The sequence below is a fragment of the Neopelma chrysocephalum genome, unplaced genomic scaffold (genome assembly GCF_003984885.1).
Source record: "Neopelma chrysocephalum unplaced genomic scaffold, ASM398488v2 Primary Assembly neopelma1_93, whole genome shotgun sequence".
Taxonomy (NCBI): domain Eukaryota; kingdom Metazoa; phylum Chordata; class Aves; order Passeriformes; family Pipridae; genus Neopelma; species Neopelma chrysocephalum.
The window spans coordinates 217710-242115 of NW_020897755.1; the positions used below are offsets into that span (position 1 = coordinate 217710).

Sequence of the window (24406 nt, forward strand, 5' to 3'; positions counted from 1 at the left end):
TTTTCGTTTTGACACATGTGTTTTTGTATAATTTGCTCTGTTTGGCATCTGGCTGATCCTCAGGGCATCTCTTCCCACAGCTGTGGGGTTGCTGTGTTTGGCCAGCAGTTGAGGACACTTTCAAGTGTGGCTTCTGTTCTTCTCAAACTCTCTTCTCACAACCTGATGTTCATCTCAGTGTTGGTCCCATAGTTTGGCCAGCACAGGTACAACCACTGGCACACATTTCCCAGGAGATCAGAGGGCAAAACCTTGGTCAGAGCACTCTACTGATTTCACAGTCAGCCATCTCACTATTAATTAATTGTTGCTCAGTGTGATTAATCATTTGTCAGCCTCAGTGGCACTAAGGGGTCTTTGCTGGGATGCAGAGATCACTGTAAGTTGGAAATATCCCTGTCCTACTTTGGGTTCCCTGCAGTGTGAAAGGAAGATCTGACACCACTGAGACCTTGAGATCTTCAACTTTCCTGTGAATTTTAACTTTTTTTAGCTAGAAATTGTTTCACTTGTAATGTTTTTTTCATTTAATTTCTTCATTGTTGAATTTTTTCATTCCAACAGGCTGCCAGCTGCATTTAAATTATTATTTGTTCTTTACATTTGGAGGCACCCAAAAATAATTGGTTTTAGTTCTAAGCAAACTATCTCAAAGAATACAAACAGATCCCAAATCCCTCTGTCTTCACTCAGCCCTCCTGTGAAATTTAATGTGTAATTTCAGTTTCAAGACTGCAAAGATTTAAATGACACTTTGGACTGTTGGTCACGACAAAATATTTTGATTTTTGCAACAATTCTTTTGTGTTAGAAATCTAGGGGGAACCAGGTTGATGCAGGGAAGGACACTAGTGAGTCTGGGCCACCAGCTCTTGTGAAATGGTTGGTTTGGGTATGAAGAGATCATGTTAATCTGAACCTTTAAGAAAATAGTTGTTGCAAAGTGCTCAAGTGTGAGCTGGTTTTGCCAGTCCATGTTAATCCCAGTGGGTTTAGAGGACGAGAGGGAGTGGCTTCATGGAGCCATCCATTATATATATATATATTTGATCTGTTGAAAATTGCAATCATCAAGGTGGTTGTCTGACCCACAGTATTGTTTAACACACAGTGGTGGCACAAAAACTGCTGTTATTCCTTATGGGATGAGGGCAGAGAAGGCAGAGGCAAATCATAGCTCCTAGATATTAGCCAGTTCAGAGTTCCTGCAGCAGGGAGCTGGAAGAGCAAGTGCAGGCAGCCAGAGCATTAAAACAAGCTAACACTAAATACTCTGTGCCTTTCATTTGTCTGGGATACTCTGTGGTTCACCTTGTGCTCTGCAGAGTCACAGACGAGCAGAAATCCCAGCTGGGCTGGCAAGAGTTTGAGAAAAAATTAAATATTTCTCTGGCTTTATAACTCCCCTCAGTGTTGGAGCAGAAATAGGCTGTTGCACATGGATCCTGATTTTGATAAGAGGGTGCAAAGATGGGCTGCTGTCCTGCTCAGCTGTGTCTGCAGGGATGGAGGGCTGGGGGCTCAGGGAGCAGCTTTGTTGTGCCCGCAGCGTGGGGCCTCAGCTGTCCTTCATGTGATCTCAGGCATCTTCCCCGCTGTATTTTTAGAGCTGTTGTGCAAAGAAGATTAGCAAAGGACTTAATATCGGTGTGGATATGGATTCTTTCTCAAATATGGCAACGTTCCCCCTCTTTAGGTGATGGGTCTGGGCGCTGTCGTAGCTCTATCACCAGGGCTGTGCATTGACATGTGCCTCTCCCTGGCCTTTCCTGGTTCTCCAGGTGTGGTGTAGCTGTCAGAAATAGTGGCTGCACTCCCTTAGTCCTGGTCTTGGTCTTGCTGGATTTAATGCCAGTTTATTAGGGAGCCTGTCTGCAGCTGGGTCAAGGGCATCCTTAGTGGAGAAAGAGTGAGTGGTGTGTTGAGATCCAGGGGCTAAATTTATCTTCAAGTGGGAGCCAGAAGCACCTGGATCCAGGGGTGATGTGGGTGGGTTCACACTGGCCATTGTGGCCTTTCAGTGGTGAAGGGGCACTTAGAGCCCAGTGCTCCTGGTGAAGGTGTTCACTGAGGCCTTTGGAGGGTCCTGGTCCCAGCAGAGCAGCTCTTGTTCCTCTGCAGACTCCCTCAAATGTTCCTGGCACAGCTGCACCCCTGAAGGAGTAGAATCACAGACTGGCTTGGGTTGGAAGGGACCTTAAAGCCCACCTCATTCCACCCCCTGCCATGGGCAGGGACACCTTCCACTGTCCCAGGTTGCTCCAAGCCCCGTCCAACCTGGCCTTGGACACTTCCAGGGATCCAGGGGTAGCCACAGCTTCTCTGGGCAACCTGTGCCAGGGCCTCCCCACCCTCACAGCCAACAATTCCTTCCCAATATCCCATCTAAATCTCTCTTCTTTTAAAGACCATTCCCCTCTGTCCTATCAAACTGTTCACCCTGTTGTGTTGTCAGCTGGGGCAGCCTTCTCTCAGGGCAGGGTTTTCAAAGACACTTTTTGCAAGTGTGTTAAGGGCACATGGAAGGAGTGACACGGGGCAAACAGCTGAAAAATAGTTGCTAAATATTCTGTTATCCCAGTGGCCTACAAAAGTGTTCTCAGCTTTCACTGCCTGACTGCTGGGACTCCAGTCACTAAGAGTGGGTGGCCTGGAGGCACTGGCTGGGATGTGCCAGAACAGGGAAGAGCAGCAAGGCAAAGGCTTTGGCCTCGGGATAGCACTGGATGGTGGTTGGAGTCTGGAGGGGTGTCCCCCTGCAAGCGTCCTGTGACAATGCCTGACATCTATCCATGAATTCCCATCACAACAAATTAAGCTTCTTAAAGCAGTGCATGTGCTTTTGCTGGCTGGAGCCACGTGGATCAGTGTTGGAAACGGTCATTTACCATGGAAAACTTTGTATTTATCTGCACTGGTTTAGTTTTCCCTGGGATGAGAGTGAAAAGCATAGGTAGAGGTTCTTCCAGAAATGTGGCAGAGCAAGCAGGACACTGCTCAGTGCCTTGGAGAGCAGGATTTAAAGCCCTGTGTGCTCTGTTATGGCCCGAATTCCTGCTGGCACTTCCCGCACTTCCCTCCTGATACCGAGCAACACGATAATCTGAAATAACTCCTTTCCCGTCCAGAGCTCCAGGAGCAGGAGATCTGGAATGTGTCCTTAAGTGCCTGGGCTATTTTAGGAGCAGGGGCCATGAATCCATGCAGGGGCAACCAGCCCTTGCCTTGCTGTGGGAACAGGGAATGTGGCCGCTCCGGGCACACTGAGAGCCCGGCTGAGCTCGAGAATTATCCCATTAATGTTTCCTTTGTGGTGGAGACTTCTCTCCTGAGTAGCTGTGTTTTTATGCACTAAATAAAATGGTTGTGTCTTATGGAAGATAGGAAGATGGCAGCACTTCCTAGAGGTGAGGGTTGGCCTTGGAATAGTGGCAAAAAAATCCTGAAGCCAAAATGTGGAGCTCTGAGATTAGAATGGAAGGAGAGCACAGATTCTCCTGGAACAGCTCTAGTGGAATTCTGGGCAGCCTGTGCAGCAGTCACATATCTACAACAGAATCACAGCACGCAAGACATTTGTCAGAAATCCAAGGAAAACATTCTGTCCTGCAAACATCTCAGAATATAGTAAGAGATGGAGAAGTGCATATAATAAGAGATGCTTCTCTTAGGGAAAGAGGAGCAACAGTAGGTATGGTTTATACAAGTTAATTTGCTGCAAGTGCCATGGAAAACTGGATTTCTGTTGGAGCTGATAAAGGGCTTTTCAGAGGGATGTGCTAATTAAAACAAGGAAAATTTCAGAACCAGGACAGAATTGTTTCAGAAACGGATAAAGCAAGGCAAAGTGAGTAGCCAATAATTTGTGGTCTTACCCTTGATAGTTTAGGGCCACTAGAACTGTTGGACACATCACATTTTAAGGTACAGGAGTGTTAAATATTTTTAATGGCTTCTTCATACAGACAATATCGACTTGACCCAAAGATAATGAAATTCAAGTCTTTAGCCAGCAGAAATCAGCAGAGCTGTGCTTGCTTTTGCCATGAGGTTCCTGATGATGAGTCCCTTCCTAGTACTCTTTAACAAGAGGATTTTGTTTCTGCTTCATGTGTGAAAGAAAAATGATGTTAAGACACGTTTGGCTGATGACTGACTTGGTCCTGTCTCTGCTTGTAACTATTTTGCTTTAACTTCACCTCTGAGAGAAGTGGAGCCAACACAGGGGTTGAGGAGCCTCTGTTTTGTTGGAGTTTACTGTAAGGGAGCTGATTAATTCAGGAAGAGTTAAAGCTGATCCACCCCGCAGCTGAACTTGCTTTGTTTTCACTCCCAGGCGTACGAGAAGCGCTTTCCTACCTGCCCAGAGATCCCAGTGTTTCTGGGGAGTGAAATCCTGCACGAATCCAGGAGCGAGGACGGGGCCATCCACATCATTGAGCGGAGCTGCAAACTCAACGTGGACGCTCCCAGGCTGCTGAAGAAGGCAGGTGGAACCTGGGGCACGGAGAGACCTGGGCTTGGTTGGCTCCTCGGAAAGGGTCTCGAAGTTACTCTTTCTTTCTCTGTCTCTTTTTTCCTCCCTCCTTTTGGTTCTTCGCCTCCCTCAGATTGCAGGGGTGGAGTACGTGTTCTTCATCCAGAGGAACACTGTGAACTGGAAGGAGCGCACGCTGCGCATCGAGGCCCACAACGAGACCTTCGCCAACCGCGTCGTGGTCCGGGAGACCTGCAGCTACTCTGTGAGTGCTCTGGTTCATGGGGCTGCCGTGGAAGGGATGGGAACTGTGCACTGATTACAAGGTGGAGGTGCTTGGAGGGATTTGGGCGCCTCTGCAGCACTGGACAGCAGCATTCTGTGATCAGATAGAGTTCTTTTGCTTTGGAGAGGGACTTTGGACAAGGGCCTGGAGGGCACAGGGAATGGCTTCCCACTGCCAGAGGGAAGGGTTAGATGGGATATTGGGAAGGAATTCTTGGCCGTGAGGGTGGGGAGGCCCTGGCACAGGTTGCCCAGAGAAGCTGTGGCTGCCCCTGGATCCCTGGAAGTGTCCAAGGCCAGGTTGGACAGGGCTTGGAGCAACCCAGGCTAGTGGAAGGTGTCCCTGCCCATGGCAGGGGAGGGTAGAACTAGATGGTCTTTAAGGTCCCTTCCAACTCAAACCAGTCTGGGATTCTGTGATTTTGTAGGGCTTGAGAAACTTCTTTGGGTTGATTGGGATCCTCTGATTAGGGTGAGAGTAGAAAGCAGAGATGGTGCTCCAGAGCTGCTGGTATTCCCTGGGTTTCTTTTTGATTGAAATTCAAGTTAATAAAAGCATCTGGATCTTGAATATGTATCTGGACGTTTAGAATGGAACCCTTAATATTTGTTATGATGAGAGCCTGAGGGAAGTCTGGCAGTTAATTTTGCCCACAACTGAGTCAAAGTTTTAGCACCTTGTCATGATCTTCATGCTCTGAAGATTTGGAGAAAGGTCTTGAGCCTTGTTTGTGGCCTGGGCTGTCTCAGTTTGTGCTGCCTCTTCAGCACAGGGTGCCATTTCACTGTAATTGTGCTCTTAGGGCTCGGTCACCGTTTAATAGCTTCAGCTGTTTCTGGAAGCAACCAGACACTGCTTTTTGTTCCTTAAACAAAAGTCCAGATCCTGTTACCTACCTGCCCTTTTGGCAGCTGGACAAGAGCTCAGCTTCTTGGGAGTCAGCGAGCTGTGAGCAGCTCCAGGCAAGCGGAGGAGCTGAAAAGCTGTCAACATTTTGGATGGTGAGGGGGTTCCTGAGCCACAGATCACTTGGTGGCTGCATGGGGTGTCCTAAAAACTGCAGTAAATCAAACTTCCATCATTGTCAAAGGTGCTGATGGGTCTGAAACGCTCCCAGGTCATCCCTGGGACCTCTCAGACATTGTTACACTTGCTGATTTTGGCTGTGTCCCCTGTCCTTCGGAAGGAAACGTCAGCATCTGGGCTTTGAGGGGAACAGGGTGGGAGCTCCTGGCTGCATCCTCAAGATGGTTCCCTGCTCTATTTTTACCAGTTCCCTTTTCCCTGCCAGAGTGCACCGGAAGCAGGTTTATTCTCATCTTTCCTTTCTTGCAGGGTTCTCTGAGGCAACTTGGAGAAATATGATCCTGCTCCTGCAGTTATTGAATGTGTCCCTGAGGAATCTGTCCCTTATTGTCTCTCTGTGTGGGGGCTGGAACTGTTGTTCCTTCGTGTGGGTTTGTGAACAGCAGCACCTACAGAGAGAAGGCAGAGACTTCTCAGGAAAGGGTTAAGTTTAAAAGAGGAAAAGATTATATGTTTTTACCATATATAGAGTAACTGAGGGGAAATGACTAGAAAGGAAAGGTGTGTTTTGAACTGAGTAGGAAAATCCTCTGCTCTGCCATGTCTCCAGTGTTTTGGGGGGGAAGGCTGACATTAGTGGCTGAGTTTCCCATCCAAAACTAGAAAAAAAACCCCTGTTTTGCATTTTTCTTCATTGCAGATGTAGAAGTTTTAATTACATGTCCCACAAGGCCATCCCTTGTCTTTCCATAAGGAGCTCTTGACATGATGGTTTCAAGTGGGTAGTTTAACTCCTATTTTAGTGCAACTTTTGCTACTACTGTTACTTTTCAGGTCTGCTGGGACAGAGGTGGGGTTTAACCTTCACTTCCTCGTGCATGTGAAGAGTTTTGGGTTAAAAAACATCCACATGCCCAGTTTGTGATGAGTTTCTGTTACTCTGGGACAATTACCCTGTTACGTACAGTCAGTGCTTCCTCTGCCCCCTCACTCTGTAGCTCTGGAGATTTGCCTGTGTGGTGCCAGGGACAAGGGCCCTGTCATTCCACGAGGATGTGCCAACCCCATGTGTCCTTTGGGTGCAGGTTCACCCTGAGAACGAGGAGTGGACGTGCTTTGAGCAGTCGGCGTCTCTCGACATCAAGTCCTTCTTTGGCTTCGAGAGCACGGTGGAGAAAATTGCCATGAAGCAGTACACCTCCAACATCAAACGGGTAAGATGGGTGCCATGAGCCCAAATCCCACACCTGCTCTGTGTGCCCCAATCTTCCTCTCTGGAAATAGGCCCAGTGTGGTTTTATACCCTTCGCTGTGGCTCTGAAATCCCTCCGTTGGGCAAAGGAAGAAAAAAGCCAGTGTGCAACGAGCAGAAAACAATCTGCTGGCTGGAATGTGGCTGTTCAGGGATGGAGCAGGCTGTGCCAGAGGAGGGTTGCAGTGGATGCTGTGGGTGCCAGGCTCCTCGGACAGTGGGGACACTGTTCTCGTGCAGGAAGGGAAAGTTCGGGGTGAAAATCAGCACCCTGTGTCTCTGGGGCAGAGCCACTTCCTTTCAGTGGCTGCAGAGGAACAGGGCAGCTGATTGATGGTTTGGGAGCAGGAGAAGGAGATAAGTGTTTTAAGGGCAGCTGGAATTTGCCTGGCCAGTGCTGTGATTCCCCATTGATATGGGTCTTTCCTACAGAAGGGTTTTCAGCGGGGCGATGCAGAGGGAAGGAGACAACATTTCCCTGCTGTTCATCTCCAGCAGTGTCAGTCATCTGCCCCGAGGAAAATCCCACACCTTGCTGGCTCTGGAGGATGCTTTTCCTGACGGGAGTTTTCCCCTGCAGGGCAAGGAGGTGATTGAGCACTACCTGAAGGAGCTCATCTCCCAGGGCATCACCTTCATCCCACGCTGGACCCCTCCGGCCGGGAGCGGGCGGGACGAGCCAAGCCCGGCTGTGGGACACGAGGCTGGTGACATCCCAGTGGATCCTGGGGCTCCTGGATCCCCCTGCCCCTCTGCAGAGGCTGCCAGCCCCGATGGTACGTAGTGCCCAAGCAGCAGCAGCCGCTCACGAGCCTCGAGTAGCGCTGACTGAGGAGTTTATTTTTATTTCTTTTGGCACCAGGTTTTTCTTCTGGATTGTGGGCGAGGAGGAAGGAAAGTTATTTTCTTTTTTTTTCAAGGAAAACAAACAATGGACCTTTTTCCTTTTTTTTTTTTTCCCCCTAAAACTGAAAGGCTAAGAAAAGCTGCACAAGCAGGATGTTTTTGAGCTTAGAAAACAAATTGATCTGCCTCTTAAGGTATTTTCTGCTTTAAACTGGAGAAGCTTAAAGGTGTCTTGAGTATGCTAGAATTGAATTATAATGAAATATTTTGTCTGTTTTGAAATTAGTATTCTTGGGGACCAGTTTGGATGGCTTTTGCCCCTATATCAGGCCAAGACAAACTTGCAAAATGTTGCCTAATGCATTTCTCCCAGAAAATACCTGAATCAAACTTTATAATGCCTTCTGTTGGTCTGATGTCTTGTAGATGAAATAAAATACTTCTCTGACAAAAAGAAATAGGAGACACCTTTGAATTTAGAGTTGTGGTATTAGAAACAGTTGTTGTCATCCCTCAGAAGGAAAGACAGCACTTGTTTTGCTGAGTGTAACTAGGGAAAAAGCTTGGAATTTGGAAACATCAATGGTTCTGCTCTCACCTGACCTTCTCTAGTAGCTTTTCTGTCCTGGAATCCATTTGGAAAAAGATGGAGATCCACAGAGGAGCTGGCTGTGAGAAATATTTGAGATTAAAGTTAACTTCGGAGTGGTGGATCCCATCTATCAGAAGAGGAAAGTAGCTCTTATTTTTCTGCCTATATTCCTGTTTAGGAAGGGATTAGCTTCTCTGGGCCTGCTCCCCAGCTCATGGATTCCATGTGTAGCACTTCCAGATATGTTTTCTGTGTTATCCTGCCTATCCTGTGGGTGTCCAGGCCTTGTTTGTAGGTAATGGCATCTGGTGCAAACCCTTGTGCCTGACAAAGAGCAGCTCTGAGGTGTCCCCAGCCCTGCCCCTCGTGTGCCCCAGCACAGCTGCTCCCCTGGTGCCCCATTCCCCTCACTGGCACTGCACACCCAGCCCTGGGTGGCACATCTGGCCCTCAGTGCTGGCAGTCACCAACCCCTTGTCCTTTGTCTCTGAGCTGCTGGTGTTCACAGGACTTCTTCCCCTGCTAAAACCCCCCCTTGCTATCCAAAATACGGTGTTATTGTCCGTTTCCCTCTGCTGTCCCTGAGCAGAGGAACAGTTTGGTTTTCCAGTGAGCTGCTTTTTAGCTTCTTGTTATTGGAATTGTGCATGAGACTTTAGGACACTGGGGACTGCAGTGCCCGAGTCTTGGAGTGGTTAGTGAGCTGAGTGCTAGAGCTCATGATATATCTTCTAAAGCTCCTGCTGGAGCAGTTCAGGCTGAATGGAATATCAGTGTTGTAAGAGACAGGTGGAGTGATCCAGTTTGGATCCAGTCTGTGCTGTCCGTGGCCTCACGCCCCAATCACTGTGACACCATCCCTCCCTCCCTCCCCCAGGCAGGTGAAATGAGGCCTCTGAGCAATGCCCATGTAAATCCCAAGGAACCCTGTGTGCAGGAATAACTGCCCATCTCCCTGTGGCTGTGCCAAGGCTCCTCTGAACTGTTCCCTCTTCCCCCAGCTGACAAACTGGACGCCGAGTACATCGAGCGCTACCTGGGCCAGCTGACCCCCCTGCAGGAGAGCTGCCTCATCCGCCTGCGCCAGTGGCTGCAGGAGACACACAAGGGCAAGGTGGGTCGGGGGGCACCCAGGGGCACCCCTGGGCTCTGCACCTGGGATGGGGCAACACACCCTGGGGAATGAGAGGCTGGAGAGCAGCGCCGTGGAAAGGGATCGGGGGTCCTGGTGGATGGCAGGTTGAACATGAGTCAACAGTGCCCTGGCAGCCCAAAGGGCCACTGTGTCCTGGGGGGGCATCCAGGGAGGGGATTGTCCCGCTCTGGTGTTGCCTCACCTCCAGCCCTGGGGGCAGGTTTGGGCACCACAGTATCAGAAGGATCTAAAGCTGTTAGAGAGTGTCCAAAGGAGGAACACGAGGATGGGGAAAGGTCTGGAGGAACCACGGGAGGAGCTGCTGAGAGCACTTGGCTTGTTCAGCTGGAGGAGATGGAGCACAGACCTCATCGGGGTCTGCAGCTTCCCCATGAGGAACAGCTCTGAGCTCTGCTCCCTGTGAGCAGTGACAGCACCCAGGGAATGGCTGGAGCTGTGTCAGGGCAGGGTCAGGTTGGATCTCAGGAAAAGGTTCTTCCCCCAGAGGCTGGTTGGGCACTGCCCAGGCTCCCCAGGGCAGTGGGCACAGCACCAAGGCTGCCAGAGCTCAGGGAGCACTTGGACAATGCTCTCAGGGACAGGGTGGGATTGTTGGGGTGTCCTGTGCAGGGCCAGGAGTTGGATTGGATGATCCCTGTGGATCCCTTCCAACTCATGATTTTTCCCTGGAAGGCAGCACAGGCACTGTGGGATAGGTGTCTGTGCTCTGCTGGGATGTTCAGAAGCTGCCTGGGCTCCTCCTGGTTGAAGGAGGGTCTCTCCATCTCAGGCTGAGAGGGTAACTGGTGTGTGGCTGAGAAAAGAGAAGATCTGGGGCAGCTTGAATGCCTCAAGAGGGATCTAACCCCAGATTTCTTGATGGAGAGAGATTGGAAGGGAAGAACAAAGGATGGCAACAGAGAGTAACTGGGTGGGATGAGTAGATAAATGGTGCTTAGGAAGAAGAGAAAACAGGAGAAAGATGGTTGGAACATCCCCCTGGAAAGCAGAGTCCAGCTAGAGGAGCTTTGCCAGCTCTTTCTGCATGATGTGCTGTATCTGTCTCAGAGCTGAGAGACGAAGTGTCTCAGTTGAGTACAGGGAGTTTGAACATCATTTATAAAGCCCTGTTTCTTCTTGGAGAAATTAACGTGTATCACCCATGTAGAACTAAAATGTAACAAAGACTTGGTTCTGCAGTTCTGTTACTGTTTAACTCATGAGGAAGTTCCCTTGTATGTGAGTGTGTGTGGAATGGTGGATGGAGAAACATCTACCAGAAATCCTCGGGGTGGAGAGAACAGTCTGTGTTGAGGCAGTGTGAGAGTCTCCCAGCAGCTGATGACCTCCAGACATCAACAACACTGTTGAATCTGTAAAAGCTGACAAGTTCACAACACAAATCATCTTCCAAAGCTCTCCAAGGCCACTGGGGTACAGGAGCATCAATAACATGTTGTATAAGGGGGACCATATCCAGGAGCATGGTGGCTGCTGGGTGCAGGTAGAGACTGCATACATATTTATATGTATGGGTATATATATATATATACACACACACCTGATGGAGCAAAGGGCCCCTTGAAGCACTGTAACACCTCCCTGCAAGCTGCTGTCGTGGTAGTGTGATCCTCTGCCTGGGAGTAAACACAATAACAGCTTCAATAATAAAAGGGCTTCTGCTAAATATTGGTTGTGATCTGTGTCTCCCCTGATTCAGCCTCTTGACAGACAAAAGGTGCTTGACAAGTGGACACAACACAAGGGGCAGGCAGGGATCAGTCCCCAGATATAACTGTGCTCTGAAATACAGGACATGGGGCTTTTCAGGTCCATGGAGACCTGTGCAGTAAAACAGTGTGGGCTGTGGTGTGGTAGGAGATATCTCACCCACTGGGTACCCACTGATGGGAGCAAGACAGGGAGGCTTTATCCATCCCTGGGATCTGCAAGGATCCTGCTTTCAGCTGGAACAGGCACCATCCAAACATTGGCCTGTTTTGTTCTCTGGGTTGTTTTTTCCCCTCCGTGTCAAAGGCTGGGGAATGGAAGCTGGAGAAGCAAAAAGTGAGGGCACGTGAGGAAAATGTGGAACAGCTGCCCCTTGGGGTGCTTGGAGCTGGGTGGGATGTGCTGTGCAGGGAGCCTGGGCCAGGTACAGCTGATTGCTGAGCTCTCATACCCTCGGGTGGGCTTTCCCAGGGCAGCTTGAACATGTGGGAAGGAAGGTGCTGGCTATTGAAAATTCATCCTGAACCCCCTCACGCTGCTCCCCTGTTTGCTTCCCCTGATTCCCTGTCAGAACAGTACAAAACCAGGAGCTTGGTTTTCCAAGCCTCGGGTTTTCCCTGGAGAGGCTGTTACCTTGCTGTGACAATCTGTTCCTTTAATTCAGAGCAGGGATGTCCTTATTCCTCTGTCAAAAAATATCAAAAAATAGATCTCCTGTTTCTTGGAAAATGGCCCTTCTTATTTTTGTCCTTTCTGTCCTATTTCACTCTCCCTTCCCTGCTCCTTCCAAAGCAGGCATTACCTTTAGAATCAGATTTATCATTGCTTTAAAAATCTGAGGCGCTGAAGGAACAAACTGAAACGGTGTTAAAATTGCAGCTCCTTGAAGCTCCTGATCATGGCTTTGCACCATGGAGAAGAGTGCACACAGTTTCACGCCAGGCTGAAATTAAAACTTCATTTTCTGGCATGTGGGAGTTACTGCTTTGCTTGGACAAGGATAAAAGACTAATTCCACTGTGGAATAAGTCCCCTCGGAGCTTCCTGCCTTTGGTCCAAACAGAAGCACTGGATTTGCCTCTTGCCTGAAGCTGTGAACGAACAGAGGAGGTTTGAAACGTGAATAGTAACAAACCTTCCCCCAGCCATCCCCTCTCCTGGGCCCTGCAGGAGATGCAGGGGCTGTTGTGGGTGTTTGGGCTGATGTGTGCTGAGTAACAGGTGCCTCTGAGCAGCAGGAACACAGACATAAATCATCTGATGGAAACTCTGCTGTCTTTAATCTTGCTGCGATGCAGAAAAAATGTTGGGGGCATTCCTCTAAATACTCCTGAGATCCTGTTTGGGAAGGCTGCCCTTCCCTTTCCATGCCAAACAGATGCAGTGTTAGAACCTGCTGAACAGTGTTAATCTCCCACCTGCTCCTCAGGTGCTTTGGGTTTAGTTTAGGCTGCCCCATTCTTTGGGTGAGTCAGTTCTTAGCTTGTGAAACCGAGGTTGCTCCTGCCTGACACTGCTGCCAGCCTTCCTTCTGCCCTGATTTCTGTTTTCCTGAGCGTGGCAGTGGACAAACAAAGGAGCTCTGACTCCTGAACGTGCTATTTTGTGTTACAGCAGGGCTTGGAGTGCTTGTGTTGTGTTAAGCAGTGTGGATGCTCTGGAGGAGACAGTCCCTGCTCCACAGAGCTTGAATTTCTAATGGAAACTTTTGGGGGAGCTGGGTGAGTGACTGAGAATCCAGGAGCACGTGGAGCTCTGATCCAGCTGGGTTTGCTGCTGACAGGCTGTTAGTGAGATCTGGTGCTTCTGTGGAATCCATCAGGATCATTGTAATTCCTGCTGCTTGGCTTTACTGGCAAGTTTTCCTTGATTTTTCAGCTAAAGGGCGCATGGGAGATCTGGGAGGAGGTTGGAATAAGCCATTCTAGAGGCTTGCTTTGGGAGAGCTTTTGTGCCTGTGATGCCACAATTACTGACAGTGTTGGGATGAGTGATAAAGAGAGGGGGTATTGTAGTTTGGTTGATTTGGAGCAAGAGTTAGTGTGGTGTGGTGGGGCAGGGAAGCCTTGGGAAGCATTTGGCAGCTTTCCAGTTCAAACACCAGCAGCAGGGCCTGCACAAGAGCTGGAATTGGTGCTGGTGGGATCATTCAGGCTGCACAGTCTGATCCCCCTCCAAAGAGCCCGTGCTTGGCGTGGTCAGTGTGTTACCTGTGACTGGTGCCATCCTGTGCTGGTTTGCCCTGGGCAGGTGAACTTTCAGCTCCCTGACTTTCACATGGTATTGTGGTTGTCCTTGTGGATAAACAGCCGAGGCAAACATCAGCCAGCCTGGGGTTTGCTGGGGCTTCTGAGAATTGGATCAGGGAAAGGCTTCCCACAGGCAGGGAGTTGGTCCCTTCCTTTGTGCTCCCGGCACCTCTGCTGCTCTCAGCTGGGTTAGTTTAGGAGGGAGGAGCAATGTAGGTGTCGTGTTTGCTTTAATGCCTTAGTTTTAAGAGATTAAAAAGTGGTGTGCACTCTGCAGCCTCCTCTGCAGGGCACATGGAACGTGCCAGTCCTGACCCTGGGCCTTTCTCCTGTCCCAGATCCCCAAGGATGAGCACATCCTGCGCTTCCTGCGGGCTCGGGACTTCAACATCGACAAGGCCCGGGAGATGCTGTGCCAGTCGCTGTCCTGGCGCAAGCAGTACCAGGTGGATTATATCCTGCAGTCCTGGAGGCCCCCTGCCCTCCTGCAGGAGTACTACACGGGGGGGTGGCACTACCAGGACAAAGGTGAGGAGCTGACACTGATGCTACAGCACAGTCTGGGGATGGGACCTCACCAGTAACCTGGGAGTTTGGAGGAAGTTGTGCTGACACTTTATTAGTTACCAGAGCAGCTCAGTGCCTGTAAACAGCCACTCTGGTTTGCTGTAATTTTATTTTCTCTGCTCAGTTCAGGCAGACTGGTCAGTGCAAAGCAGCATCTCTTTGATAAAGCTGCCTTGAATCTGATTTTTTTTATCCTTCCAAAATATTCAAAGGGGCTTTTATAAAAGGTTCTAGAGTGATAAGATAGCCTGGAGACTGGGCTGCTTCCCTCTTGAAACCCTCCTGTTTGTTTTGAAGATGGACGGCCACTCTACATCCTTCGGCTCGGCCAGATGGACACAAAGGGTTTGGTGAAAGCTCTGGGAGAGGAGTCACTGCTGAGACATGTGAGTTGTGCCTTCATGTCTCTCCTGAGGAGCTCTGTGTCCCTCGGGGGGTTTAGAAGTCCTGTCATAGTGGAGCAGCAATCATGGAAGGGTTTGGGTTGGAAGGGACCTCAAAGCTCATCTCATTCCACCCCCTGCCCTGGGCAGGGACACCTTCCACTAGCCCAGGTTGCTCCAAGCCCCGTCCAATCTGGCCTTGGACACTTCCAGGGATCCAGGGGCAGCCACAGCTTCTCTGGGCAACCTGTGCCAGGGCCTCCCCACCCTCACAGGGAGGAGTTTCCTCCCAAATATCCCATCTACCCCTGCCCTCTGCTGTACTTCTGGGTTCTGTGTTTTTTAAAATAAGATCTCCAGGCTATCCTGGTTCCTCAGCCATACTCAGGCTAATCCTTGTCTGTGCTGTCCTTGGTTCCAGGTTCTGTCCATTAATGAGGAAGGACAAAAGAGATGTGAGGAAAATACCAACATCTTTGGCCGCCCCATCACGTCAGTACTGGTGGTTTTCCTGAATCCTTTACAGAGATTCACTGATATAGTGAAGAATGTTGCTGTGGAGGTTTAGGATGACTGGGATTGATGTCCTTAGGGTTGAAGTGCAGACACACACAGTGAGTGTGTCTGTTACAGGCTCTTTGGGGAGCACTATGTGTGTATACATATATATTTATATGACTAAAATGCAGACAAATTGTACAGTTTCATATGAAAGCAAGTATTAGTCCTTCCTTATATCTTTTTATATCCCATTTCAGATGAATTTGATCTTCCTGTCTTGGTGATTTTAATCCATATCTTTGTAATTATAGTGTTTTTTCTATATAGGAACTTGTCTGCCATATTTCACTTTCATTTAAAATGCATTTTTAAATTATTTTTAGCAATTGGCCTGCACACTTTCACCCCTTCTAGAGTGACATTGTATGTTCTTGCACTTAAGTCTGGGTGTCTGTTTTACCTGAAGCTCACCTGGATTCAGGTGTCTCCTGCCTGAGTGTTGATCTGCTTTTTATTGGAACTGCTGGTCTCCCCTGTGGGCTCCCCTGGATCCTGCGTGGGCTGTGGGGTTACTGGGGTTCTGTGGATCCTGAACTGAGCAGCCACTGTTGGCTGCAGCTCTGACAGGCCTTTTTCTGTGGGTTTGTTTAGATCCTGGACGTGCCTGGTGGACTTGGAAGGGCTCAACATGCGGCATCTGTGGCGGCCTGGGGTGAAGGCCCTGCTCCGGATCATCGAGGTGGTGGAGGACAATTACCCCGAAACCCTGGGGAGGCTCCTCATCGTGAGAGCCCCCCGGGTGTTCCCTGTGCTCTGGACCCTGGTGGGTGAAAGCTGGGCTGCAGGGTCATGAACAGCTGTGCATGTACAGAGAGCTAAACCAGCCAGAGCCAGGGAGGGAAAAGCCCCCAGGTAACTCCAGGCTGAACCCCTGAAGAGGCCACAGTGTTGCTGCAGAGCCCAGCCCTGGTGTGCCTGGAGCTCACGTGGTCCCAGTGACTGTCATCTGTCAGGACAGGGTGTCAGACCTAAACTGCAACTCTTCACGCAGTGGGAGCTCAAACTTGGCGGGTTTTCATGTGGATGGGAAGATGGATGTTTTTTAATCTCATGCTGGAGGACACTGAAGAGTAATCAGCAGTAAATAATAAATATGGTTCTGCCTGGTGCCTGCTGTAATGGGAGAACATGGTCAATAAATTCCTTGTGGGGTTTGTGTGTGAGGCAGTGACAGCAAACTTATTTTACATGAAGTAGAAAATGTTGTGAGATGACAATATACCCCAATATACCCCAGTCAGAGTTCACTTCCCATTTGGTACCCCTTCCTTTGGGGAAGTACTTCAGCATTTCAAAGCTCCTGTTGGACTGCATTCCTGCTGCTGAGACCTTCCAGTCTAGAGCCTAAAGCATCCTTATGAGATGGTGCAAACATTGTCTCTAACTTCCTTCAGTGACAGTGATGTCTTCTGTCCCCTTTTTCTTTCAGGTCAGTCCCTTTATCAATGAGAACACGCGGCAGAAGTTCCTCATTTACAGTGGGAATAACTACCAGGGCTCAGGAGGGCTGGTGGACTATGTGGATAAAGAGGTGATCCCAGACTTCCTGGGAGGAGACTGCATGGTGAGTGTTCTTTGCTGCTGTGCAGGTGAAATCTGGAGTTGATTCCCTCTTCCTCACCACCCTGGCCTTCCACTGCCTTCTGGAAGGGGTTAAACCTCTGTGCTGGCTGGGATACCCCTGCTCTGGGCACGGGGCAGGTAATTTGGGCCTGGGAGACCACCCTGAAGTGGTGGTGCTGCCCTGGGCATGCTGTCCTGGAGAAGGGGATTAGAGGTCAACTCTAAATGGAGCTCAGATAAACCTGGATGGTTCCAGTAAACTCAGTCCCCCTGTGCAGCCCCAGCCCAGCTGAGGGTGTTATTCTGTGTCTGACACATGGTGAGTGTTCCTGGGACAGGGGACTTGTACCTTCTGGCTGGAATACCATGAACCCTCCTGTCTGTGTGTCCTCTGCCCAGTGCACTGTCCCAGAAGGTGGCCTTGTCCCCAAGTCACTGTATCAAACCGAGGACGAGCCAGAGAACTCTGATCACATCCGGCTGTGGACAGAAACCATCTACCATTCTGCAAGTGTCCTCAGGGGAGCTCCACACGAGGTACAGACCCCAATTCCTGGGCTCAGGGAGGGGGTTCCTTTTGTGAGGCTGACTAGAGCAGCAAAGGGCTCCCCCAGGGAGAGCAGGAGGTGGCTGGGCAGCAGTGCTGTTCCTAGAAGGATGATGTTAGGGCTGTTAGCTGGAAGTGTGGGAGTTAAGAACAGCACTTTGAGAAGCAGTGTCACTTGTCTCTGCTATGGCCTGATCTTCTGTAAGATACACTCTCTTCCTCCTCCTCCTGGGGGAATTAAAGGTCCCTCCATGTCCCTTGTGGCAGTTCAGCTCTCAGCAGCGTGGCTGGGAGGGCAATGGGGGCAATGTAAGAAGGTGTTCACTGGGAACAGCCTGATGAGAGTCAGCAGGAAACAGAATGTCCCAAAAAGGAGCCACCTGAGTATCAAATCGGGCCTCTGTTCTCACTGATGGACAGTGAGTCTGATTTGGCTCTTTGCTGTGTCCTGTGCCTCTTTTCCACAGAGGTTTTCCTAGAACTAGTAACTGATTTACAAGGAACTCTAATATGGGAAGAGACAGGGTGAAAACACTTGAGCAGATGTACTGTGGCAGGAGACTGGGAATGGGAATGCTCTGTATCCTCCTCGGGAGTCAAGGCCATCAGCCAGCTGAAGGACTGTGTGTGCTCCACGGGTGGGGAGGAGCACCCTGGCTGCCACCTGACTCTGCAATGGGCTTGTTCTGCTCCCTGCTTTAGATAGTCGTGGAGATTCTGGAAGGGGAATCCGTCATCACCTGGGACTTCGACATCCTGAAGGGGGACGTGGTGTTCAGCCTCTTCCACTCCAAACGAGCTCCTGAGCCAAGTCACAAAGAATCCACGTTACCAGGTCCCTGTGCTGGGGACAATGTGCAGCTCATCGACAGGACCTGGGTGCTGGGCGTGGATTTCAGCCGTGTGGAGTCACCGCTGGTCTGCCGGGAGGGGGAGAGCATCCAGGTCAGAGGGGTCTGGGGAGAGCATCCAGCTCAGAGGGGTCTGGGGAGAGCATCCAGGTCAGAGGGGTCTGGGGGCTGGCAAGGATCTCACAGTCCTGCAAACTCCAAAATGAGCTGCTGGTGAGGAAGGAATTGATGACCTGAGAGCCCCTTCCAGTGCCTAAAGGGGCTCCAGGAGAGCTGGAGAGAGACTTTGGACAATGGCCTGGAAGGACAAGACAAGGGAGAATCGCTTCCCACTGCCAGAGGGCAGGGTTAGATGGGATATTGGGAAGAAATTTTTGGCTATGAGGCCCTGGCACAGGTTGCCCAGAGAAGCTGTGGCTGCCCCTGGATCCCTGGAAGTGTCCAAGGCCAGGTTGGACAGGGCTTGGAGCGACCTGGGCTAGTGGAAGGTGTCCCTGCCCATGGCAGGGGGTGGCACTGGATGAGCTTTAAGGTCCCTTCAACCCAAACCATTCCATGATTCTGTGATCATTCTCTGGGTTCCCTGTGAAAGTGGCTGCTGTCCCAGGGCTGCTTTAGAGTGAGCCATTGGAAAGAGACTCCATGATAAAAACCTAATGGAAAAGAACCTTTTTTACTGGCACTGCAGGGGAGTGTCTCAGGCAGGTAAAGGAGGTGACACCTGTGCCCAGAGCCATCAGCTCCATCGGGTTTTTTTGACTTCACTGGGTCATTCAGCCATTTCCCAGGACTCCCCGTGGTCACTGGTGTCCCTCCCTCTCTCCAGGGCTCCCACGTGACGCGCTGGCCGGGGTTTTACATCCTGCAGTGGAAGATGCACAGCCCACCCCCCTGCTCCAGCTCCAGCCTGCCCCGCGTGGACGATGTGCTGGCCTCCCTGCAGGGCTCCGGCCACAAGTGCAAACTCATCTACTACTACGAGGTGTTGGCCTCCAAGGACTTCAGGTGGGACATTTAGGGGCATTTACTACATGAGTTGCACTAGGGAAGCCAAATGAGAGCGATGAGTGTGAGTTAAACATTTGGATAGCGGTCATTGGTGATAATTTTGACACAAACTTGGTGGCATTTTGCACAGTCTCCTTTAGTGCTGTAGGTATTAAGGGCCCCCTTGGCTGTGTGTCCACCTGAGGAATTTGTGCTTCAGGTCTTGCTTGCAGCTGCCAGAAGAGCAGGAGGTTTTTGACTCAGGAGGTTTATCTTAGTCGGGGAGATTTTGAGAAGTTACTTTTGGAGTAACTCAAATATCAGCTGGGCTATTTCCCAGATACTCTGTCTGGCAGAGAAGGATGTCTGCAGTGACTCAGAGAGCACTTCTGAGCAGGTGAACAGTCAGCCTTGGGACAGTGTGCCTGGCCTCCTTTAGTGCTGAAAGCACTTCCCAGTCACCTGTTAATCTGAATTCTTTGCGAGACCTCGACCTTTCCCTGGAGCTGGAGGAAGTGTTGGGCAGAACAGACTTGCAGGTGGTGACCTGGCCAGATCCTGTGGAGTCAGAGCAGCAGCAAACACCTCCCTCCAGTCATGCAAACACGTTCCTTGGTGGTCTTCCTGCCTTAACTGAGCCCAGCCTGCTTTTGGCAGGAGCTGGAAACAGTGGCTGGGCACTCTGGAGTTGGGACTCTGGTGTTCAGCAGCCTGCAGTCCTTGGGCTCACAGTGGCTGCTGCACTTGGGGTGCACTGGAGTTTTCCTTTCTGCTCAGGGACAGCAAAAACAGCCCTGCAGAGGCTCCAGCTCTGTCCTCTTCAGAACAACAGCCAGGGACAAGGAATAATATCTGTAACTGGGGAAAAATATCTCTAATGAATTTTTCATGATGACACGGAGATTCTTAGAGAGCAAGTGGAAAATGATGGAACAAAAAGCACTTGTACAAGCACTATAGAGGGTAAACTGATCTGTCAGGGGAATAGTTCTCCATTAATTGCTGCCTTCCTAACAGCACATCTGCTTTGTCCCATCCCAGGGGATCCATGTCGAGCCTGGAATCTTGCAACAGCGGCTTTTCCCAGCTGAGTGGAGTCACGACATCTTCCAGCCAGTCCCAGAGCAGCTCCCACCTTTCCAGATAGCAGAGCCAAGGCTGCAGGGAAACACCACCTGGGCCTTCCTGCCCCCGGAGCTGCTCCCAGCCCCAAACCAAAGAGCTCCAGGGCTGAGCCTTGGGGCAGTTGTGTCGCAGCCATTTGGGCACAGAGAGGCCTCTGGGAGCTGCTTAAACCACAAGACCTGAAATTCCAACGGCGGGTTTGGAGTTCTGGAGCAGCTGCTGCCCCTCAGTGCTCTCTCTCACCGCCTGTGGATTTTGGATGGATGTCCCTTGGCAGGGATTGCTCCAAAGGGCTTCTCCCATCGGTCCTTCCCGTGTGTGGCAGAGGAGGCTGATGTTGCCTTACTTGTTGGACCTTTTGGTTATTCCTGGGTAGCAAAACTACTGGAGTTTCCTGGGTGCCCACAGGACAGTCGAGTTGGGCATTCCAGGGGCCGGGCCTTGGAAGGACACCTTGGTACAGGTAGGAGAGTTCAGAAATCACTTCCAGGTCAAACCAAAAACCTCTCCTGGTCTGGCAGGATGTTACTGGGAAATGTGGTGGATTTTTGTAACCCTGCTGGGACAAAGTCAAAACAGTTTTCTGGAAAGTCCAGGCAGGGAATCTGCCTCCAGCAAGTGGCATCTTCCTAAAGGTAAACTATTGTTCTTTCTCCTCAGGTTTACAGCAATAATGAGTAGGTCTGTCCCATCCCTGAGTGGATGGGAACTGAGTCCAATTCTAAAGGGCTAAGCAAAGCAATATTTGATTTCCTGAAGGCACAAGATTTTCTGGCAGTAACTTGCTTACAGTTCCTGCAGAACTTGCTTCTTTAAAACATGAGCTCACTTGAAACCTTTCAAAGAGGCCTGTATGTATGTAAGCACTTACTGAAGCCTATTTATTCAATGCTAGCTTATTTTAAATTAATTTTTAACTTATTTATAATGTCAGAAATGACTATTTATTAAATCTAGCCACCTTTTTTAATGGGATGAACTTTGATTTTAGAAAGGAATAACTGGTTGTCTTCAATCCCAAGAAGTCTTTCTACTTAAATCCCAATCTTTTGTGATCACTGGATGTTCTTGCAAAAAGGGCTGCACCGTGCAGAGCACTGGGGTAAGGGCTGTGTCACCTTCCCTGCAAGGGAAGGGGAGAGTCCAGTGCTTTTTGGGCTGTTTCTTAGGATTAAGAAGCCAGGATTGAGTTCAGGAGTTGTCGTGAAGATTCACTGTCTTCCTGCACACCAAAAATCCCGTGTTTGTCCCTCATCTCCACTGGTGGTTCGTGTGGTCGGGCTGGGGAGCAAAGTTATCCCTGTTCTTGTCCCCGTGGCAACAAAATGAGAACAGGCATCAAATACTCCCCGAGTTTTCATTCAGGCTGATGGAATCTGGGCAGTCCTTCCTTCCCACCCTGCTGGTTTAATTCCTGGTTTGGAAGCACCAGGTGCTGCCAAAGGAGCCCAAATATTCTGAACAATGAGAGATGAGAACTTAATGTGTTTGTGAGTTGTTTGGTGATTTTTTTTTAAAGGATTGGAGCCAAGGGAATCACTCTCCCACCTTGCAGGGCTCAGGGAAGTTCTGATTTCCAAGGATTCCCCAGTTGTTCCATGGACTTTTAGCATTTGTCCCACACAAGTGCAACTTCTGTCTCCAGCATTTCAGCATAAATGGAGTCTGAGAGTGTGGGACAAGTATCACCTTTCCTCTGAAAAATCAGGAGTTTCGACAGTAAAAGTGCATGTGTGTATCCCTCATGGAAAATCCTTTATCCATAATTCATTCTGATGCTCGAAATAGAGTTTCAACCAACTCCCAAAGCCTCAGGAGCAAACCCAGCCCATCCTCCCTGTGCTGGTTCAGGATTTCACCTTCTTGGGGCTCAGTTTTTACATGGTTGCTCACGTCCCACGGTGGCAACGTTCCTGTTTCCTGTGGTTTCCTCTGGTTAAGAATCTCTTCCTTCACACTGGGATATTTTTAAATTTTATTTTGAAATGTGGGATGCGCTGTTTTCTCCCCACACTAAAAGTTTTGGGTGTTTAACTCTTGTCAGTGAGGCACCTGGAACTTGGCAGCTCTGGCAGGTCTCTGGAGGAGCCAGGGAGGCCTGAAGGGCTGGTCCCACGGAGTCTTCCTGGCTCCAGGGACATCCCAATCCTAGTTTTTCCTCATGTTCCTTGTCAGTGCTGCTTCTCTGCCCATGAGATCACGGCACAGGTGTGTTTGGGAAGCAGCTTGTGACCTCTCCCTTGGCAAAGCTGCCTGGGTTATCCCACCTACCCATTTACTTTGAAACCAATTTGAATAATCCAGTATTTTTTCCCTATTTTTCCTGAATGTTAACAGGAGAAAGGGAGCAGCAGCCTGGATGTTGTGGCTGGTGCTGTGCTGTGCTTTTTAAACCTGACCTTGTGAACTGCCGATACCAGAGATGGAATTCTTCTACATCACCTTTTTCCCCTCAAATGACATCAGTGTGCTTTAGAAAATCAGTTTTTTTCACAGCAGCTTCCTGTGAGTTGAGGCTGGGAGGAGTTCTGGATCCTCTGGATCCTCTCCTAAGGCAAAACCTTGGGGTGCTGACTGGAGATGCAGCAAGGCCCTCCCTGCTCCCTCCCCAGCAGCAAAGCCAGTGAGCTCGGGCTGTGTTCAGGTAATTAAAAAACAGCTCCCAGTAAATCGGGGCCTCCCTGTTTCAGATATTCCATATGCAAACACAACACCTACCTCAGAGCTGCTGCCGTGTTTCCTGTGCTGGGGTGCAGAGGGCTGTGCCAGAGTTTACAGTTAAATACAGCCAGAGGTGAAACCTTTTGTTCTCAGTGATTCCTCCAGGTTCGCCCCTTTTCCTGGTGTCTGTCCCAGCACGACTGGGAAAGGCAGACATGGGGCACGAGGATGGATGTTGGATCGTTCAGGGCACGGCTGCACTGCAGTCCTGGGCCGTTCTGGCTGAACATTCGCTGCCTCTCAGGGGTGAAAAGGGCTTTTTCCCGCTGCAGCAGAGGAGCCTCCGGGGCTCCAGGGGCGGCTCCAGGGGCGGCTCCAGCGTTTCTCGGGGCACGGGTGAGCTGTGACCCGGCACCGAGGGCTCTCGGTCACCAGGGAGGCACCAGAGCTCCTCTCAGGAGTTCCTCAGCTCCTGGACTCACTTCTCTTGGGAAAGGGAATTCCCGGCTGTGCCCAGGTGAGGGAGCCCGGAGTGACGCTGGGAGCGTTTGCTGCCGCGTCCAACCAGTTCCCTTTCAGGAACAGGGAAAAACCAACTTGGAATAAGAATTTCTAATCCCAGCTTGGTTTGAAAAAGTCATAATCCGCTCGTCCCAAATCTGTACCACCTCCTGAGCTTGGAATTCCCGGTGGGGAGTGCTGAGCCCAGCTGTCCACCCTGCTGGGGTGGGAAGTGCTGAGGAAGTGCCAGCCATGCTCCAGGCAGGGAATCCCTCCTTTCAGAAGGCACACACTGCTTTCATATCCCAGATGTTTATACTGTGAGCAATTAATGCAAGGAGCAGCTATTCGACTCTTAACTGACAGCACTTCTCAAAGATTCCTGCATGGATTCAGCTTTAATATTCCTCCAACACCTTTGTCACGATCCTCACGCCTGATTATTTCTCTCTTGGAAGGCAAAATTGGAATTGTGTCACATGCACAGGCTTTTAGTGACACCAACACCCACTTCCAAGTTCTTAGTGACATGTGTAAGTTAAATGGGCATTAATTATTTTACTTACTTTCTCTCCCTTGCAGCTGGCTTTGGTTTTATTTACTGAAATCCTCATTTTTCTCAGCCAAACCTCCTTTAAGAGCCCTCTGCAAACTGCTGGGCCCTGTAACGTGTTCCCTGACAACAAATGTGCTTCAGTGACTGTCTGTGGGTCCTGGTAGAGCTGTACCTTTGGGTATGTTGGAAATAAAACAGCATCTCTAAGAACACGTGGAATTGTTTGATGCAATTGTTCAGACTGGGGGAAACTGGAAATTTAAGCCTGGGTGCTGCTCTTTCCCCCAGAAGCAGAGGTAAGGCTGGCTTGTAGTCACTTATTCCTGCTCTTGAACTAAAATGGTCCCTTTTTCCCTGCAGAACCAGCATTTTTGTTTAGTTTCCTAGCCCAGAGTGGGCTGGGACAGCACATCCTGCAGTGTGGCTGTTATTTAAAATAAAAGGCCCCTGGGTTCCAATGGGAGGCTGAGGTTAACTGGGAAAGGATCACGGCTCCTTCTGCAGCTGGAC

The 24406-nt window shown here is 50.1% G+C and overlaps 1 protein-coding gene across 4 annotated transcripts in view; it reads left to right on the forward strand.

Annotated features, from left to right (window-relative positions):
• The window catches only part of SEC14L5 (SEC14 like lipid binding 5), a 39394-nt gene extending 15286 nt beyond the window's left edge, over positions 1–24108 (forward strand). For all 4 annotated transcript variants that reach the window (XM_027693643.1, XM_027693644.1, XM_027693642.1 and 1 more), the window contains 14 exons: positions 4337–4486; positions 4611–4742; positions 6875–7003; positions 7622–7817; positions 9481–9593; positions 13933–14122; positions 14459–14547; positions 14966–15036; positions 15697–15868; positions 16535–16669; positions 17068–17205; positions 17918–18160; positions 18893–19071; positions 20095–24108. In XM_027693643.1, coding sequence (XP_027549444.1) covers positions 4337–4486; positions 4611–4742; positions 6875–7003; positions 7622–7817; positions 9481–9593; positions 13933–14122; positions 14459–14547; positions 14966–15036; positions 15697–15868; positions 16535–16669; positions 17068–17205; positions 17918–18160; positions 18893–19071; positions 20095–20200 — 2043 coding nt within the window. In that variant the 3' untranslated portion in view covers positions 20201–24108. The remainder of the gene's footprint in view (positions 1–4336; positions 4487–4610; positions 4743–6874; positions 7004–7621; positions 7818–9480; positions 9594–13932; positions 14123–14458; positions 14548–14965; positions 15037–15696; positions 15869–16534; positions 16670–17067; positions 17206–17917; positions 18161–18892; positions 19072–20094) is intronic.
• The last annotated feature ends 298 nt before the right edge of the window (positions 24109–24406 follow it).